Source organism: Ranitomeya imitator, chromosome 7 (assembly GCF_032444005.1).
Source record: "Ranitomeya imitator isolate aRanImi1 chromosome 7, aRanImi1.pri, whole genome shotgun sequence".
Taxonomy (NCBI): Eukaryota; Metazoa; Chordata; class Amphibia; order Anura; family Dendrobatidae; genus Ranitomeya; species Ranitomeya imitator.
In genome coordinates this window covers 210,330,438-210,345,479 of record NC_091288.1, presented here as the reverse complement: position 1 = coordinate 210,345,479, position 15,042 = coordinate 210,330,438, and the positions used below count along the sequence as shown (strand labels likewise).

Here is a 15,042-nt window from a genome sequence, read left to right as displayed (position 1 = left end):
TCTCCAAACATTACAGGCTTGACCAGATGTCAAAAGAAGACTTAGCCTTCGGAGAAAAAGTCCTTAGTGCTGTAGTCCCTCCCTAAAAATTACTCTTGGGTACTGCTCCAGGTGTGCTGTCGTGGGGGGTTACTAGAGAAAATAGAATTATTCTTACCGTTAATTCGGTTTCTAGTAACCCACCACGACAGCAGGAGTAATCCCTCCCTTTGCTTAATATACGTTCTGAAAAGAATAAATATAATTTGAAGCATTCATTCTCCTGTAGTCCTTTATAATAACACTGAGGGGAGGAGGAGGAGGGAGGGGTTATTTAACCTCTTGTCATTTCCTGTCCCTATTAGGAAAGGGGTAACATCCTCCAGGTGTGCTGTCGTGGTGGGTTACTAGAAACCGAATTAACGGTAAGAATAATTCTATTTTTTTGGTGCCAGATTTAGAAAAAAAAGCAGATATATTTCTATATTTGGTCACTACATTGAAGCAGCCTCAGCACTTTATTTTGGTTTTTAGGCGGCCGTTAGCTGGGGACAGTGAGCTGGTAAATTGCCTAAAGGGCAGTTCCCCGATATATGGAGTATGGGTGTCAAAAATATGGGACACATCTGATAGAAAATTATAATGTAGTGTCAGATAATATCTGTGGTACTCCTGCTGTTTTGAAACTACAACTCTCATTATGCCGGCTGATTGCCCGAGAATATTGCCCCCTTGGAGTATGTGTTATGAATGTTTGATCATTGCTCCAATGTAGAATAACAAAACTTTGCAATAATGTTAATTTTTTTTTTTCGTGTATACAGCTCCAATGTAAATTTTCACCAGAATCTCATGTCAATAGCATCTTTAGAAACGGATTTACTTAGAAACTTGACATGTTCAATCACTCAGGATGAGACTAAATATAATATAATGTCTAATCGTGTGCTCCTGTCTTCAAATTTTCCTCCTCTTCTCCTGTCTGTTGATTGTCCATCATGGCAACACAGGGCACATACAGGGTGGCATTTGACAGAGCACATAGCCCTGCATAGGAGCTGTGTACACATAACGGTAGAGCAGTCAGGCTTCATCCAGAGGTGTGAATGGAAGGTTATATGACATATGAGACCGTCCTGCGGAGAGTAATCGATATGTGACGTCGCTGAGCTCCCCGTGTCCTGCCGTCACCTAATGAGCAGCTGTCTGCTGGTTATTTATAATTTCTATAATGAGGCTGATGGCCGGCCTCATTAGTTAATGAACATTAATCCGCGCTTCTCCTCCGGCCCGTCGCTCTTCATTTCTCCTGCAGGACGCGCCCGCGTCGTGTGATATGTATTCGGATAGTCGTGCCTCGGGTCCTGTGACCTTGGTGATAGCGTGGCCTCCGGCGCTCGGGAATGTTGTGGCTGTGTGGCCTCAACATCTGCCGTAATCTCTCCGGATCCCATCAAACGCTGCTCTCCTCCCAGGAGGGATTTTTTTTTTGTATCGCTTTTTAACAAAAAGGAGACTGCAGCAAATGAAATAAATACCTCCCTTCTCCCTCTTTTGATTCTGCTTTGATGGTGCTTTTCTCCAGAGAGTATGTGCCCCTTCCACATCCCTAATGCAGGGGTTTTTCTGACCACCAATTCTATCCCTCCTCCGCCACGCTGTACATCATATTATACACCAGGGGGCTGTTGGCCGGAGGTTATACAGTGGGGGAGGGTGCGGGGGGACAGAGGTTATATTGCGGGGGAGAGTGCAGGGGACCTGAGGTTATACAGCGGGTGAGGGTGCAGGGGGACGGAGGTTATATTGCGGGGGAGAGTGCAGGGGACCTGAGGTTATACAGCGAGTGAGGGTGTGAGGGGCCTGAGGTTATACGACAGGGGAGGGTGCGGGGGGGCCGGAGGTTATACAGCGGGGGAGGATGTGAGGGGCTGGAGGTTATACGACAGGGGAGGGTGCGGGAGGTTGGAGGTTATACAGCGGGGGAGGGTGTGAGGGGCCAGAAGTTATAAAATGGGGGAGGGTGCGAGGGGCCAGAGGTTATACATACGTACATATATTTACTTGCATGTTTACTTTCTGTCTCGTACAGATTCATAACTAATCTGTATTATTTTCTTTCTTTGCACAGAAACCCGGGTTCAGATTCAAGAGTCGGTACGAGGAAAAGACGTTTTTATCATACAGACAGTTTCCAAGTAAGTGATAGCTGACAGTGTTTACCCCATTTTCATCTGGAGCACTAGGAGTTAATATTTTCACAAGAAACTTGGCCGAGAGGATTGCGGAGAATATCAGAAATGAGCTCACCCCATAAAGACGTTGTGTAATAATCCATCTTTACCACACAGATACAGCCTTATATAGGAATGTGCCCGCGCCAATCTAACAGCGGGCAAAGCAGATGGCATTGTGTGATCGGGGAGGGGGCCGGGGTACATCCCGAGCAAGAAAAGACTGTATAGTGCATCCAGAAAGGCCCGGAATAAAGCTTCCCCTGTGCTCCATTTCTTTAGCAGAACAAGTCTTCTAATTACATAGGAAAAAATCTGGCGCAACCTGGATGCAAGCTTGGATGAATCCGTACAGACACGTCCTAATGGTCCCTGTACACAAGTCCGCTCTGGATTTTGTGTCATTATCGCTATGATTTTAGTCCTGACGTCACCCGACGTATTATATGCTGTATTAATTGTGCGACCCCTTTCGTCTACAGGGATGTGAACACGACAATCATGGAGCTTTTAATCATGGTGTACGCCTGCCGGACCTCGTGCGCTAAGACCATCAGCGGCGTCATCCCCTACTTCCCGTACAGCAAGCAGTGCAAGATGAGGAAGAGAGGATCCATCGTCTCCAAGCTCCTGGCCTCCATGATGTGCAAAGCCGGTAAGTGGGGGAATAGAAAAGGAAGCAGGACCGTGCAGCGTCAGTCACTCCATGTCACAGGAGCTAAAACAGTGCGAGGACCCCGGCATACAGCTCCTAAAGGGAAGCACAATATTTGGGTTCATTGCAGTTAATCCTGGAGTTCGGGCGAATTTAAGCTTTACTTTCGGAGACGTCCAAGCAGCACCCCACACGTAGACCCGTGGGAATCGTCCCATCATCCTCCACAGAGAAATCCATTAGCGTCTTGTTTATTTGTTCACTTTATCCCCTGTATAAACTTGGCTCCTCGTCTTTATGTAACTTAAGATCTGGTTTAATCAGTTGTCGGGTGGAAATCAAATCTCAGCTGCCGGCTGATGACTGGGGAGGGATTTTGTCTGATCTCCAGGCGTTGGCTGTTGTCACCATTGCTCTATTCTCCTTCTCCCATGAAGGGTTAACTCACTTCATCACCATGGACCTGCATCAGAAGGAAATTCAGGGCTTTTTCAATATTCCCGTGGACAATCTTCGAGCTTCTCCGTTCCTCCTGCAGTACATCCAAGAAGAGGTGAGCAAGCGGCAGACGTGAAGTCGCTGCCCTGGCGCTAAAATAATATGTAGTGAAATGCCATGTTTACTGATGTGAACTTGTCAGATGACACCAGATAATGGTTACCCCTTCCTGCTGGACTCCGAGGAAGGGGTCAGGAAGGTACCGAAAGCCGATCCCTGTCGTAATAATACATCACAGTAATAGTCTATAATTTGCTCATCGAGGCCGTGGGTTCGCCGGCTCGCCTCCCGGGGGCCGTGGGTTCGCCGGCTCGCCTCCCGGGGGCCGTGGGTTCGCCGACTCGCCTCCCGGGGGCCGTGGGTTCGCTACATGGTGCATTTTACCAAATTTGTAAGTTACTTCTCATCGATTGGATAAGTGATAACTCCGTAATTGCTGGGGTCTCACCACTGGGACCCCACTGATCCTTAGAATGGGTTGTGTGACGTCCTGTCTGAATGCAGCGGAGAATAAGGAGCCATTGCTTGGTCCACATTGCCCCGCAGTATTGCAGCCTCTCTATACACCTGCCTGCACGCTGATGGCGGCCATGTATCTGGCTCTGCATACACATTATACAGTTTACTGATCATGATAAGGGGCCTCCGTCCCGGAGATGACAGAAGATCTCTGCTGCGTAATTACAGCACAGACATAGGATGCCGTGCATTTTAAATGTCATGGCTGGCACGCCGGGGGCCGATCACATTTCTGGCTGAACAATGAGCGAGCATCTCATTTACTGCAAGGCAGAGATCCGGCCGGAGGTGAAGAGTAAGAGTCCGTCGTGGATGCCCCCCACCTCAGCGGGGCAGAGACCATCCTGGTCACCGCTAAACATTACATTGAGCTCATTTTGTTGTAATGAATGCATAAATCTAAATGGCTGCCTGGCCCAGAAACATTGTCATTCTTTCCATAATTAAGTGGCCGAGACAATGAAAATTATACAGACATAAGCATTTACGGAGCAATATGTGGTCGTCAAAACTGCCGGAAACGCTGAAATATTTTATTCATAGAGTTGTATAAATGTTTGTTTTATTTTTCACTAAATGATCACTTTGGGTCCGATGAGAGAGGTGCACAGGTCACTTACATTACCTGGGAAAAGCTCGAGCCTCCTGCTTAACATACAGTACGCGACCTGCAAAAGAGGGAAAAAGAAAAGTGACAGCCATTTTGAGCACATATTTAGTTCTTTGAAAGGAAGTTTACGCTCTCTGACTACTTCATGATTGCTTCATCTCAGCCAGAATATTAGTAATGTACTACTGCTTCCATATACAGGAATATAACTACTATAATACTGCCCCTATATACAGGAATATCACTACTATAATACTGCTCCCTATGTACAAGAATATAACTACTATAATACTGCTCCTATGTACAAGAATATAACTACTATAATACTGCCCCTATGTACAAGAATATAACTACTATAATACTGCTCCTATGTACAAGAATATAACTACTATAATACTGCTCCTATGTACAATAATATAACTACTATAATACTGCTCCTATGTACAAGAATATAACTACTATAATACTGCTCCTATGTACAATAATATAACTACTATAATACTGCTCCTATGTACAAGAATATAACTACTATAATACTGCTCCTATGTACAAGAATATAACTACTATAATACTGCTCCTATGTACAAGAATATAACTACTATAATACTGCCCCTATATACAGGAATATCACTACTATAATACTGCTCCCTATGTACAAGAATATAACTACTATAATACTGCTCCTATGTACAAGAATATAACTACTATAATACCGCTCCTATGTACAAGAATATAACTACTATAATACTGCCCCTATGTACAAGAATATAACTACTATAATACTGCCCCTATGTACAAGAATATAACTACTATAATACTGCTCCTATGTACAAGAATATAACTACTATAATACTGCTCCTATGTACAAGAATATAACTACTATAATACTGCCCCTATATACAGGAATATCACTACTATAATACTGCTCCCTATGTACAAGAATATAACTACTATAATACTGCCCCTATGTACAAGAATATAACTACTATAATACTGCTCCTATGTACAAGAATATAACTACTATAATACTGCCCCTATGTACAAGAATATAACTACTATAATACTGCTCCTATGTACAAGAATATAACTACTATAATACTGCTCCTATGTACAAGAATATAACTACTATAATACTGCCCCTATATACAGGAATATCACTACTATAATACTGCTCCCTATGTACAAGAATATAACTACTATAATACTGCTCCTATGTACAAGAATATAACTACTATAATACTGCTCCTATGTACAAGAATATAACTAATATAATACTGCCCTTATATACAAGAATGTAACTGCTATAATACTGCCCCTATGTACAAGAATATAACTACTATAATACTGCCCCTATGTACAAGAATATAACTACTATAATACTGCCCCTATGTACAAGAATATAACTACTATAATACTGCTCCTATGTACAAGAATATAACTACTATAATACTGCTCCTATGTACAAGAATATAACTACTATAATACTGCCCCTATGTACAAGAATATAACTACTATAATACTGCCCCATGTACAAGAATATAACTACTATAATACTGCTCCTATGTACAAGAATATAACTACTATAATACTGCTCCTATGTACAAGAATATAACTAATATAATACTGCTCCTATGTACAAGAATATAACTACTATAATACTGCCCTTATATACAAGAATGTAACTGCTATGATGACGGATGTCACTATTATAACCGTAACATACAGTTTTCGGTGTATACGGGAGCCGCTCAGTCGTCCTGTGGCTCGGCCTGTGCCCCCTATAGACAGACTACATATAGTGTTGCTGCCGGACCTCCAGGCTATACATGTATATATGTAGATTTGTTTTTCCTTCTGTTTTATCTATGCAGATTCCTGACTACAGAAATGCAGTTATTGTAGCCAAATCGCCGTCATCTGCAAAAAGGTGAGAACACCACCCTCCTCCCCTGACGTTTCGCCACTATACTAAGGCAGAAGAACGGCGTCGCGCTCATCTTGTAGTACCATTTCATCCCACTATGTGGCGTCGCAGCAGAGCAGACAGTGGAATCCTATTAGGAGCGTTAGGCGCGTCGTCCTCCGCTGCACGGAGGATTGAATATTGTTGTGTTTCAGCAGCCGACTGCACTCCGCTGCTTGTTTGTAGCCAATGTCTGTGTCAGTTTATAATCTTAGTTCCGTCCTGAGGAGCACCTTTTATCAGCCATATGTAATCATTTGTGTGTTTGCACTCCCCCGCAGGGCCCAATCCTTTGCTGAACGGTTGCGGCTAGGAATCGCTGTCATCCATGGAGAAGCTCAGGACGCAGAATCAGACATGGTAGACGGAAGACATTCACCACCAGTTGTCAAGAATATCTCCGCCATTCACCCGTCATTGGAGATACCCTGTAAGTAGAGCTTCTTTTGATATCACAGGATTATCAGATGATGATTAACCCCTTCAAGACCTTGCTTTTTTGCGTTCTCGTTTTTCGCTCCCCTCCTTCCCAGAGCCATAACTTTTTTTTCCATTAATATTGCCATATAAGGGCTTATTTTCTGCGGGCCAAGTTCTACTTTTGAACGACATCATTGGTTTTACCACGTCGTGTACTAGAAGACTGGAAAAAAAATTCAAAATGCGGTGAAATTGCAAAAAAAAAGTGCAATCCTACATTTATTTTTTTATTTGGCTTTTTTTTGCTAAATTCACTAAATGCTAAAACTGAGCTGCCATTATGACTCCCCAGGTCATTACGAGTTCACAGACACCAAACATGTCTAGGTTACGGTTTATCTAAGTGGTAACAAAAAATTCCAAACTGTGCTTAAAAAAAAAAAAAAAATTGCGCCTTTATTCCAATACCCGTAGCGTCTCCATTATACGTTATCAGGGGTTGGGTTTGGGCTTATTTTTTGCATCCCTCTGACGTTTTTAATGATACCACTTTTGTGCAGATATGTTCTTTTGATTGCCCGTTATTGCATTTTAATGCAATGTCGCAGTGACCAAAAAAATTCTGGCGCTTTGAATTTTTTTTTCTCGCTACGCTGTTTAGCGATCAGGTTAATCTTTTTTTTTTTTTTTTTATTGATCGTGCGATTCTGAACGTGGCGATACCAAATGTGTAGGGTAGATTTTTTTTTTTTTTTTTTATTATTATTATTATTTTGATCGGGGCGAAAGGGGGGTTATTTACTTTTTATATATTTTTATTTTTTTTATAATTTTTAAACACATTTTATTTTTCCATAGTAGGCTAGAAGCATGCACAACGCGATCGCCTCTGCTACATAGAGTTGAAGCACAGATCACCTCTATGTAGCAGAAATGCAGCATTGCTTAGAGCGCCGACCACAGGGTGGCGTTCAAAGCAATCGGCCATAAACAACCATAGAGGTCTCAAGGAGACCTCAGGTTGTTATGGCAGTGCACCGCTGACCCCCGATCATGTGACGGGGGTCAGCGGAGCGAGCGTTTGTTAAATGCCGCTGTCAAAGTCTAACTAGTTAATGGGCGGATCGCGATTCCAATTGCGCGCACATGTCAGCTGTTTTCGACATGTCGCGGCTTTGAGGTGGGCTCACCGCCGGAGCCCACCTCAAAGCGGGGGAGTCTGCCAGCTGACATACTATCCCGTCAGCTGACAGAAAGGGGTTAACAGAAATAAACACGTTAAATGGATCACTCTGTAATGACTCTATATAATATGAGATTCACTTTCTCTATTGAATAACTGAAACTCACTTTCTGATGATATTCTAATTTAGTGAGAAGCCCCTGTAGCTGCGTGCAAGTGGCGGTTTTAACCTCAGCGCTAATTGGTTAATGACTAACGATGTGGCTTCCCAGACGTCACTCTAATGTATAGGGACCCATGTCTGACTCCGCCACTTCGCTCTCCGCCGTTTAGTGATTTTTCCAGCCTGGTATAATGCAGTATTGTCCGCCACACGGGTTTATTCATGAGGGCTGACCTACATAAGTCAGTGGCAGAAAATCGCCAGAAGTCTTGAAAACCTTTAAGAAGTCCGACAGATTTATTTCAATCCTTATATTTAATTCTCGGCCCATGTCTTTGTGAGGTGCCATCCCGTGCCGTTCCCTCAGGATAGTAAACACCATCTGCTGGCATCGCTGTGAACCTCCAGAGTCGCTACGAAGCAACCATCTTTGATTATCCTTAGTTCCCTTCCCTCTTCATAAAGTGATAGGCGAGCTGAAGGTTCATTTTAACTAGGCAATAATGGGTGACAACTGCCTAACACTTGTTTTTCGTGTATGCTTGATTTAACTGGTCACTGTCATGCTCACAAATTTTGCATACAAGCAAATAAGACGTTTTGTAATATATCTTAATTAGAATCCATAGTGCTATATAAATTAATAATAATAAAAAATAATAATCATCCCAGAGCTGGATTCACAGCCTCACTGGTCAGTACTTCTTTATAATGCCCTACATGCTGCTGCTTTAATGGGATTGTTTTGCAGGATTAGTCACTTTTAAATTTGGGACTCTCTCTTGTTGCTGTAAAACCAGAAATGTAATGTTCTGTCATCAGATCTTTGCTACCTAATAAGGGGGTCCCGATGAGGACCATCCCATAATATCCAAATGCAGTAATAGGGCCCCAGTTGCAGCACAGTCAGATGTATGGACTGCTATGTAATTCCTGGTGCGGCAGAGTAGGAGCTGCTCTTTGTAATCTCTACAGAGTAGGAACACAAAGAGCTGATAATAAAGGAACGAGACGCTGCGTTCCCGGCCTCCTCAGGAGAAATGAGCGATAAAACATTAATGCAGCGACCAGCCAGCGGTTAGTACAAGCAATATGAATCTTTCATGCAGCAAGCGCCGCTGCGTCCAGGCCATGTAAGGTCTAATATATATTTTAATACCACCAAAAAACCGCCTTCACACAAGGTCAGTAAAACTGAAGTAACTTTATTAACCAATCAAAAGAATAAAAAATACGGGTGTTGGTGGGTCCCCCAGGAGTGCCCCATTTGGTAACTATATATCATTACTTTTGTTATATATTCATGTGTTACAGCTATTACCTTATCATTTGTCTGCATATTTTGTACATGGTCACTTGCACATTTATTTACTTCTTCTTTGCGTCAAAATATGATTGGGTTGATGTTTATATGATGTTACTACTGCATGGGGCTCATATCTGGGTTGCCCACCTATTCCTGTGCTTTGGTGTATTCCCACTGTATTTTATATGTATATTTTTTTATTCTTTTGATTGGTTAATAAAGTTACTTCAGTTTTACTGACCTTGTGTGAAGGCGGTTTTTTGGTGGTATAATTATATTCCTTCATGGTCTTTCTTTGGTGGATATATTTTTGGTGTTTTGGTCTAATATATATTTTAAGCCAAGCAGCACAGGCTGCAATGAACTTGGTGACTACCGAGACTGCCCCTGTAAATGGAAACATAGGCGGAAGGTTTTGTCAAGAAGGTGGCACTGATGACATCCTGACGACCGATGACACGTGCGTGGTTGGCACACGTACATTTGACCTGGCAGGCATTTGTGAACAGCATTATGTCTGCACCTGTCGCTGCCAAATGTGAGAATGAGTGGTTCTGGAGATGCCCTTTAAAACTTGCAGGGTTTCTCTCACCAAATTGTATATTTACATTCTGTGAACCAATGATTGATTGCTCTCCTGTGTTTGTGACACATGTTCATAAGTAGCAGCAGCAAGGAGGACATTATACAGCACTACTGAGCAATGTAGCTGTGAATCCAGCTCCAACTTGACAGGGGGCACTTTTTTCCTTTCTCCTCTCTGTAGACTTTAATAGGCAGGTCTACTGTTAATGACTGCACCAAATATTATAGCTATAAAGTCTTTTTGATCCAGTGATTCCTACTCTCCTGTGTCTATGTGGCACATGTTCAGAAACAGCAGCAAGGAGGACAGTATACAGAGGTACTGAGCAGTGTAAATGTGCGTCCAGCTTTCTGCGCATCTCCTCGCTATATACTTCAATCGGCAGCTGTAATCTGTTTTCTCAGTCCATCTTGGTATGACCAGAGCGAATGACAAGTCTAGGAGGCAAAAGGACAAGTGGAGAAAGAAGCAAAATGGCTTGGATAAGATAAATTGGGAAATGTTGTGCTGTTAATTTGTGCAATGCTGGTTGAAACGACTGAGACCATTTAATGTATGCATATTAAGGGCATGCACAATATTCCGAGAGCACAAACGGGAGCGGCCATCAGCATCGCGCCCCACACCACGCAGTGTGATAGATGATCCAGGTATCGGCACCCAGTCTCCATACGGCCTGAATTAGGCAGCAGCATTTATCATAAGAAAACCTCTTGTTCTCCCCTCTGGAAGCTGAGGGATTAGACTGTAATCCTGATCACAGATTGGAAAGATTTGGTTCCAGATAAGGATTAATGTCTGCGCAGTTTGGCTTTCCCTTCATTTCTGCCTGTACGAAACATTGAGACATGAGTTTTGGGGGAAGTCGATCTCGTCGATCTGGATTACTGCCTCTGACATTTCTGCTTTATTCACAGTGATGTTTCCCAAAGAAAAGCCGCCTATTACTGTCGTGGGTGATGTCGGTGGAAGGATAGCCATTATCGTAGTAAGTGCAAACCTGTATTGTTATGGTCCAAATGGGGGACCCTCTACTGTTAGTAATGTCCTCTCATTATGGGGACAGGTTTCAAGTGGATCTAGCACTTCTGAGAAAAACAATCAGAAGACTTTTTTTCTCAAATATTTATCATTAGCAAATCAGATGGTTTCCCTCTGTATTACAGAAATGCAGGTTTTTCGGGCTATATCATTTTAGACTGACGTTCCTTTTTGTCGTTCCTGAGAAATGCCACCTGCAAAGATGTCTGCCAGCGGCTCTCGTGGGTAACACATGAACGCTCAGCAGAAAGCCATGTAATAAGATGTTCCTGTGTGTTTTGAAACCCAGATGAAAGAAGAATGCAGCTTTTTTTTCCATACAGCTAATCTACAGGAAGAGGACATAGCTGCTTCTAAACTGTTATTAGAGGACATAGATGCTTGTAAAGGGTAACCTACTATGGAGAAACATAGCTACGTCAAAAGGGATAATATGAGTCTCTTAAGGTACCTTCACACTAAACGACGCTGCAGCGATCCAGACAACGATCCGGATCGCTGCAGCGTCGCTGTTTGGTCGCTGGAGAGCTGTCACACAGACCGCTCTCCAGCGACCAACGATGCCGGTAACCAGGGTAAACATCGGGTTACTAAGCGCAGGGCCGCGCTTAGTAACCCGATGTTTACCCTGGTTACCATCCTAAAAGTAAAAAAAAAAAAACGCTTCATACTTACCTTCGGCTGTCTGTCCCCGGCGCTCTGCTTCTCTGTACTGGCTGTGAGCACAGCGGCCGGAAAGCAGAGCGGCGACGTCACCGCTCTGCTTTCCGGCAGCTGTGCTCACAGTGAGTGCAAGAAAGCAGAGCGCAGAGGACAGACAGCGGAAGGCAAGTATGAAGCGTTTGTTTTTTTTACTTTTAGGATGGTAACCTGGGTAAACATCGGGTTACTAAGCGCGGCTCTGCGCTTAGTAACCCGATGTTTACCCTGGTTACTAGCGAAGACATCGCTGAATCGGTGTCACACACGCCGATTCAGCGATGTCAGCGGGAGATCCAGCGACCAAATAAAGTTCTGGCCTTCTAGCCCCGACCAACGACATCACAGCAGGATCCTGATCGCTGCTGCGTGTCAAACTGAACGATATCGCTATCCAGGACGCTGCAACGTCACGGATTGCTAGCGATATCGTTTAGTGTGAAGGTACCTTTACACAGAGCCACAGCGGCCCAGAGTAGAAGCTTAGACAGGTTTTACCTACAGGTCCTTCTCAAAAAATTAGCATATAGTGTTAAATTTCATTATTTACCACAATGTAATGATTACAATTAAACTTTCATATATTATAGATTCATTATCCACCAACTGAAATTTGTCAGGTCTTTTATTGTTTTAATACTGATGATTTTGGCATACAACTCCTGATAACCCAAAAAACCTGTCTCAATAAATTAGCATATTTCACCCATCCAATCAAATAAAAGTGTTTTTTAATAACAAACAAAAAAACCAACAAATAATAATGTTCAGTTATGCACTCAATACTTGGTCGGGAATCCTTTGGCAGAAATGACTGCTTCAATGCGGCGTGGCATGGAGGCAATCAGCCTGTGACACTGCTGAGATGTTATGGAGGCCCAGGATGCTTCAATAGCGGCCTTAAGCTCATCCAGAGTGTTGGGTCTTGCGTCTCTCAACTTTCTCTTCACAATATCCCACAGATTCTCTATGGGGTTCAGGTCAGGAGAGTTGGCAGGCCAATTGAGCACAGTAATACCATGGTCAGTAAACCATTTACCAGTGGTTTTGGCACTGTGAGCAGGTGCCAGGTCGTGCTGAAAAATGAAATCTTCATCTCCATAAAGCATTTCAGCCGATGGAAGCATGAAGTGCTCCAAAATCTCCTGATAGCTAGCTGCATTGACCCTGCCCTTGATGAAACACAGTGGACCAACACCAGCAGCTGACATGGCACCCCACACCATCACTGACTGTGGGTACTTGACACTGGACTTCAGGCATTTTGGCATTTCCTTCTCCCCAGTCTTCCTCCAGACTCTGGCACCTTGATTTCCGAATAACATGCAAAATTTGCTTTCATCAGAAAAAAGTACTTGGGACCACTTAGCAACAGTCCAGTGCTGCTTCTCTGTAGCCCAGGTCAGGCGCCTCTGCCGCTGTTTATGGTTCAAAAGTGGCTTTACCTGGGGAATGCGGCACCTGTAGCCCATTTCCTGCACACGCCTGTGCACGGTGGCTCTGGATGTTTCCACACCAGACTCAGTCCACTGCTTCCTCAGGTTCCCCAAGGTCTGGAATCGGTCCTTCTCCACAATCTTCCTCAGGGTCCGGTCTCCTCTTCTCGTTGTACAGCGTTTTCTGCCACATTGTTTCCTTCCAACAGACTTACCATTGAGGTGCCTTGATACAGCACTCTGGGAACAGCCTATTTGTTGAGAAATTTCTTTCTGGGTCTTACCCTCTTGCTTGAGGGTGTCAATGATGGCCTTCTTGACATCTGTCAGGTCGCTAGTCTTACCCATGATGGGGGTTTTGAGTAATGAACCAGGCAGGGAGTTTATAAAAGCCTCAGGTATCTTTTGCATGTGTTTAGAGTTAATTAGTTGATTCAGAAGATTAGGGTAATAGGTCGTTTAGAGAACCTTTTCTTGATATGCTAATTTATTGAGACAGGTTTTTTGGGTTATCAGGAGTTGTATGCCAAAATCATCAGTATTAAAACAATAAGACCTGACAAATTTCAGTTGGTGAATAATGAATCTATAATATATGAAAGTTTAATTGTAATCATTACATTATGGTAAATAATGAAATTTAACACTATATGCTAATTTTTTGAGAAGGACCTGTATGTAGTTGTTTCTTCCATTGTTCACTACCTCCTGCTGCTCCATAATACACAGGAATCCACTGCAGCACAGCTCTTCTCTGTGTTTACACGCTGCACACGGTCATCCATTTGTCCACTCCCACAGGGGTATTTTCCCAGCTCAATGACAGGAAGTCTCACACAGGTGTCCACATAGCGAGACAATGGATGGCCCAACTTCAACCTCCTTCTCATAAAAAATCACAGCTTTTATTAGTAAATTACAAAGGAATTTTATGTTTCTGAATTATATATTTGAGAAAGAGAATACAGTCATGGTTGAAAGTGTTGGCACCCTTGAAATTGTTCCAGAAAATGTACTTCTCCAAGAAAATTATTGCAATTACATGTTCTGTTATACACGTTTGTTTATTTTGTGTCTGTTGGAACAACACACAAAAAAGGGGGGGAAATAAAAGGCAAATTGAACATAATTTCACAAAAGTGGGCCAGACAAAATTGTTGGCACCCTCAACCACATTTTTAATTTTTTTTTCAAACTCCTCCAGGTCTCTCATATGTGAAGACTCCTAATCCCAACAGCAATTTTAAGATCTCTCCACAGGTGATCAATGGGATTTAGATCTGGACTCATTGCTGCCACTTCAGAACTCTCCAGAGCTTTATTTCTATCCTTTTCTGGGGCTTCTAGATGTATGTTTGGGTTCATTGTCCTGCTGGAAGCCATGATCTAGGACGCAAACCCTGGTTTCTAACACTGGGCACTACATTGCGACCCAAAATTCAGATTTCATGATGCCTTGCATACAGTCAAGTGACCAAGTGCCAGAGGCTGCAGAACAACCCCAAAACATCTTTTATCCTCCACCATATTTGACTGTAGGTACTGTGTTCTCTTCTTTGTAGGCCTCATTCGGCTTTCAGTAAACAGTAGAATGATGTGCTTTACCAAAAACCTCTATCTTTGTCTTCTCTGTCCATTAGACTTTTACCCCAGAGGGATTTTGCCTTCCACTCATACATTTAGGCAAACTGCAGTCTAGCTGTGTAAGCCTCTGTGTCAGCAGTGGGGTCCAACAGGGTCTCCTTCCATA

The 15,042-nt window shown here is 43.1% G+C and overlaps 1 protein-coding gene across 2 annotated transcripts in view; it reads left to right on the top strand.

Moving 5' to 3' along the window:
- Positions 1 to 15,042, top strand: part of PRPSAP2 (phosphoribosyl pyrophosphate synthetase associated protein 2) — a 58,357-nt gene that overhangs the window by 37,290 nt on the left and 6,025 nt on the right. For both annotated transcript variants that reach the window (XM_069734669.1, XM_069734668.1), the window contains exons 4-9: positions 2,111 to 2,177; positions 2,696 to 2,868; positions 3,306 to 3,421; positions 6,367 to 6,422; positions 6,740 to 6,888; positions 11,034 to 11,104. In XM_069734669.1, the coding sequence (XP_069590770.1) occupies positions 2,111 to 2,177; positions 2,696 to 2,868; positions 3,306 to 3,421; positions 6,367 to 6,422; positions 6,740 to 6,888; positions 11,034 to 11,104 (632 nt within the window). The remainder of the gene's footprint in view (positions 1 to 2,110; positions 2,178 to 2,695; positions 2,869 to 3,305; positions 3,422 to 6,366; positions 6,423 to 6,739; positions 6,889 to 11,033; positions 11,105 to 15,042) is intronic.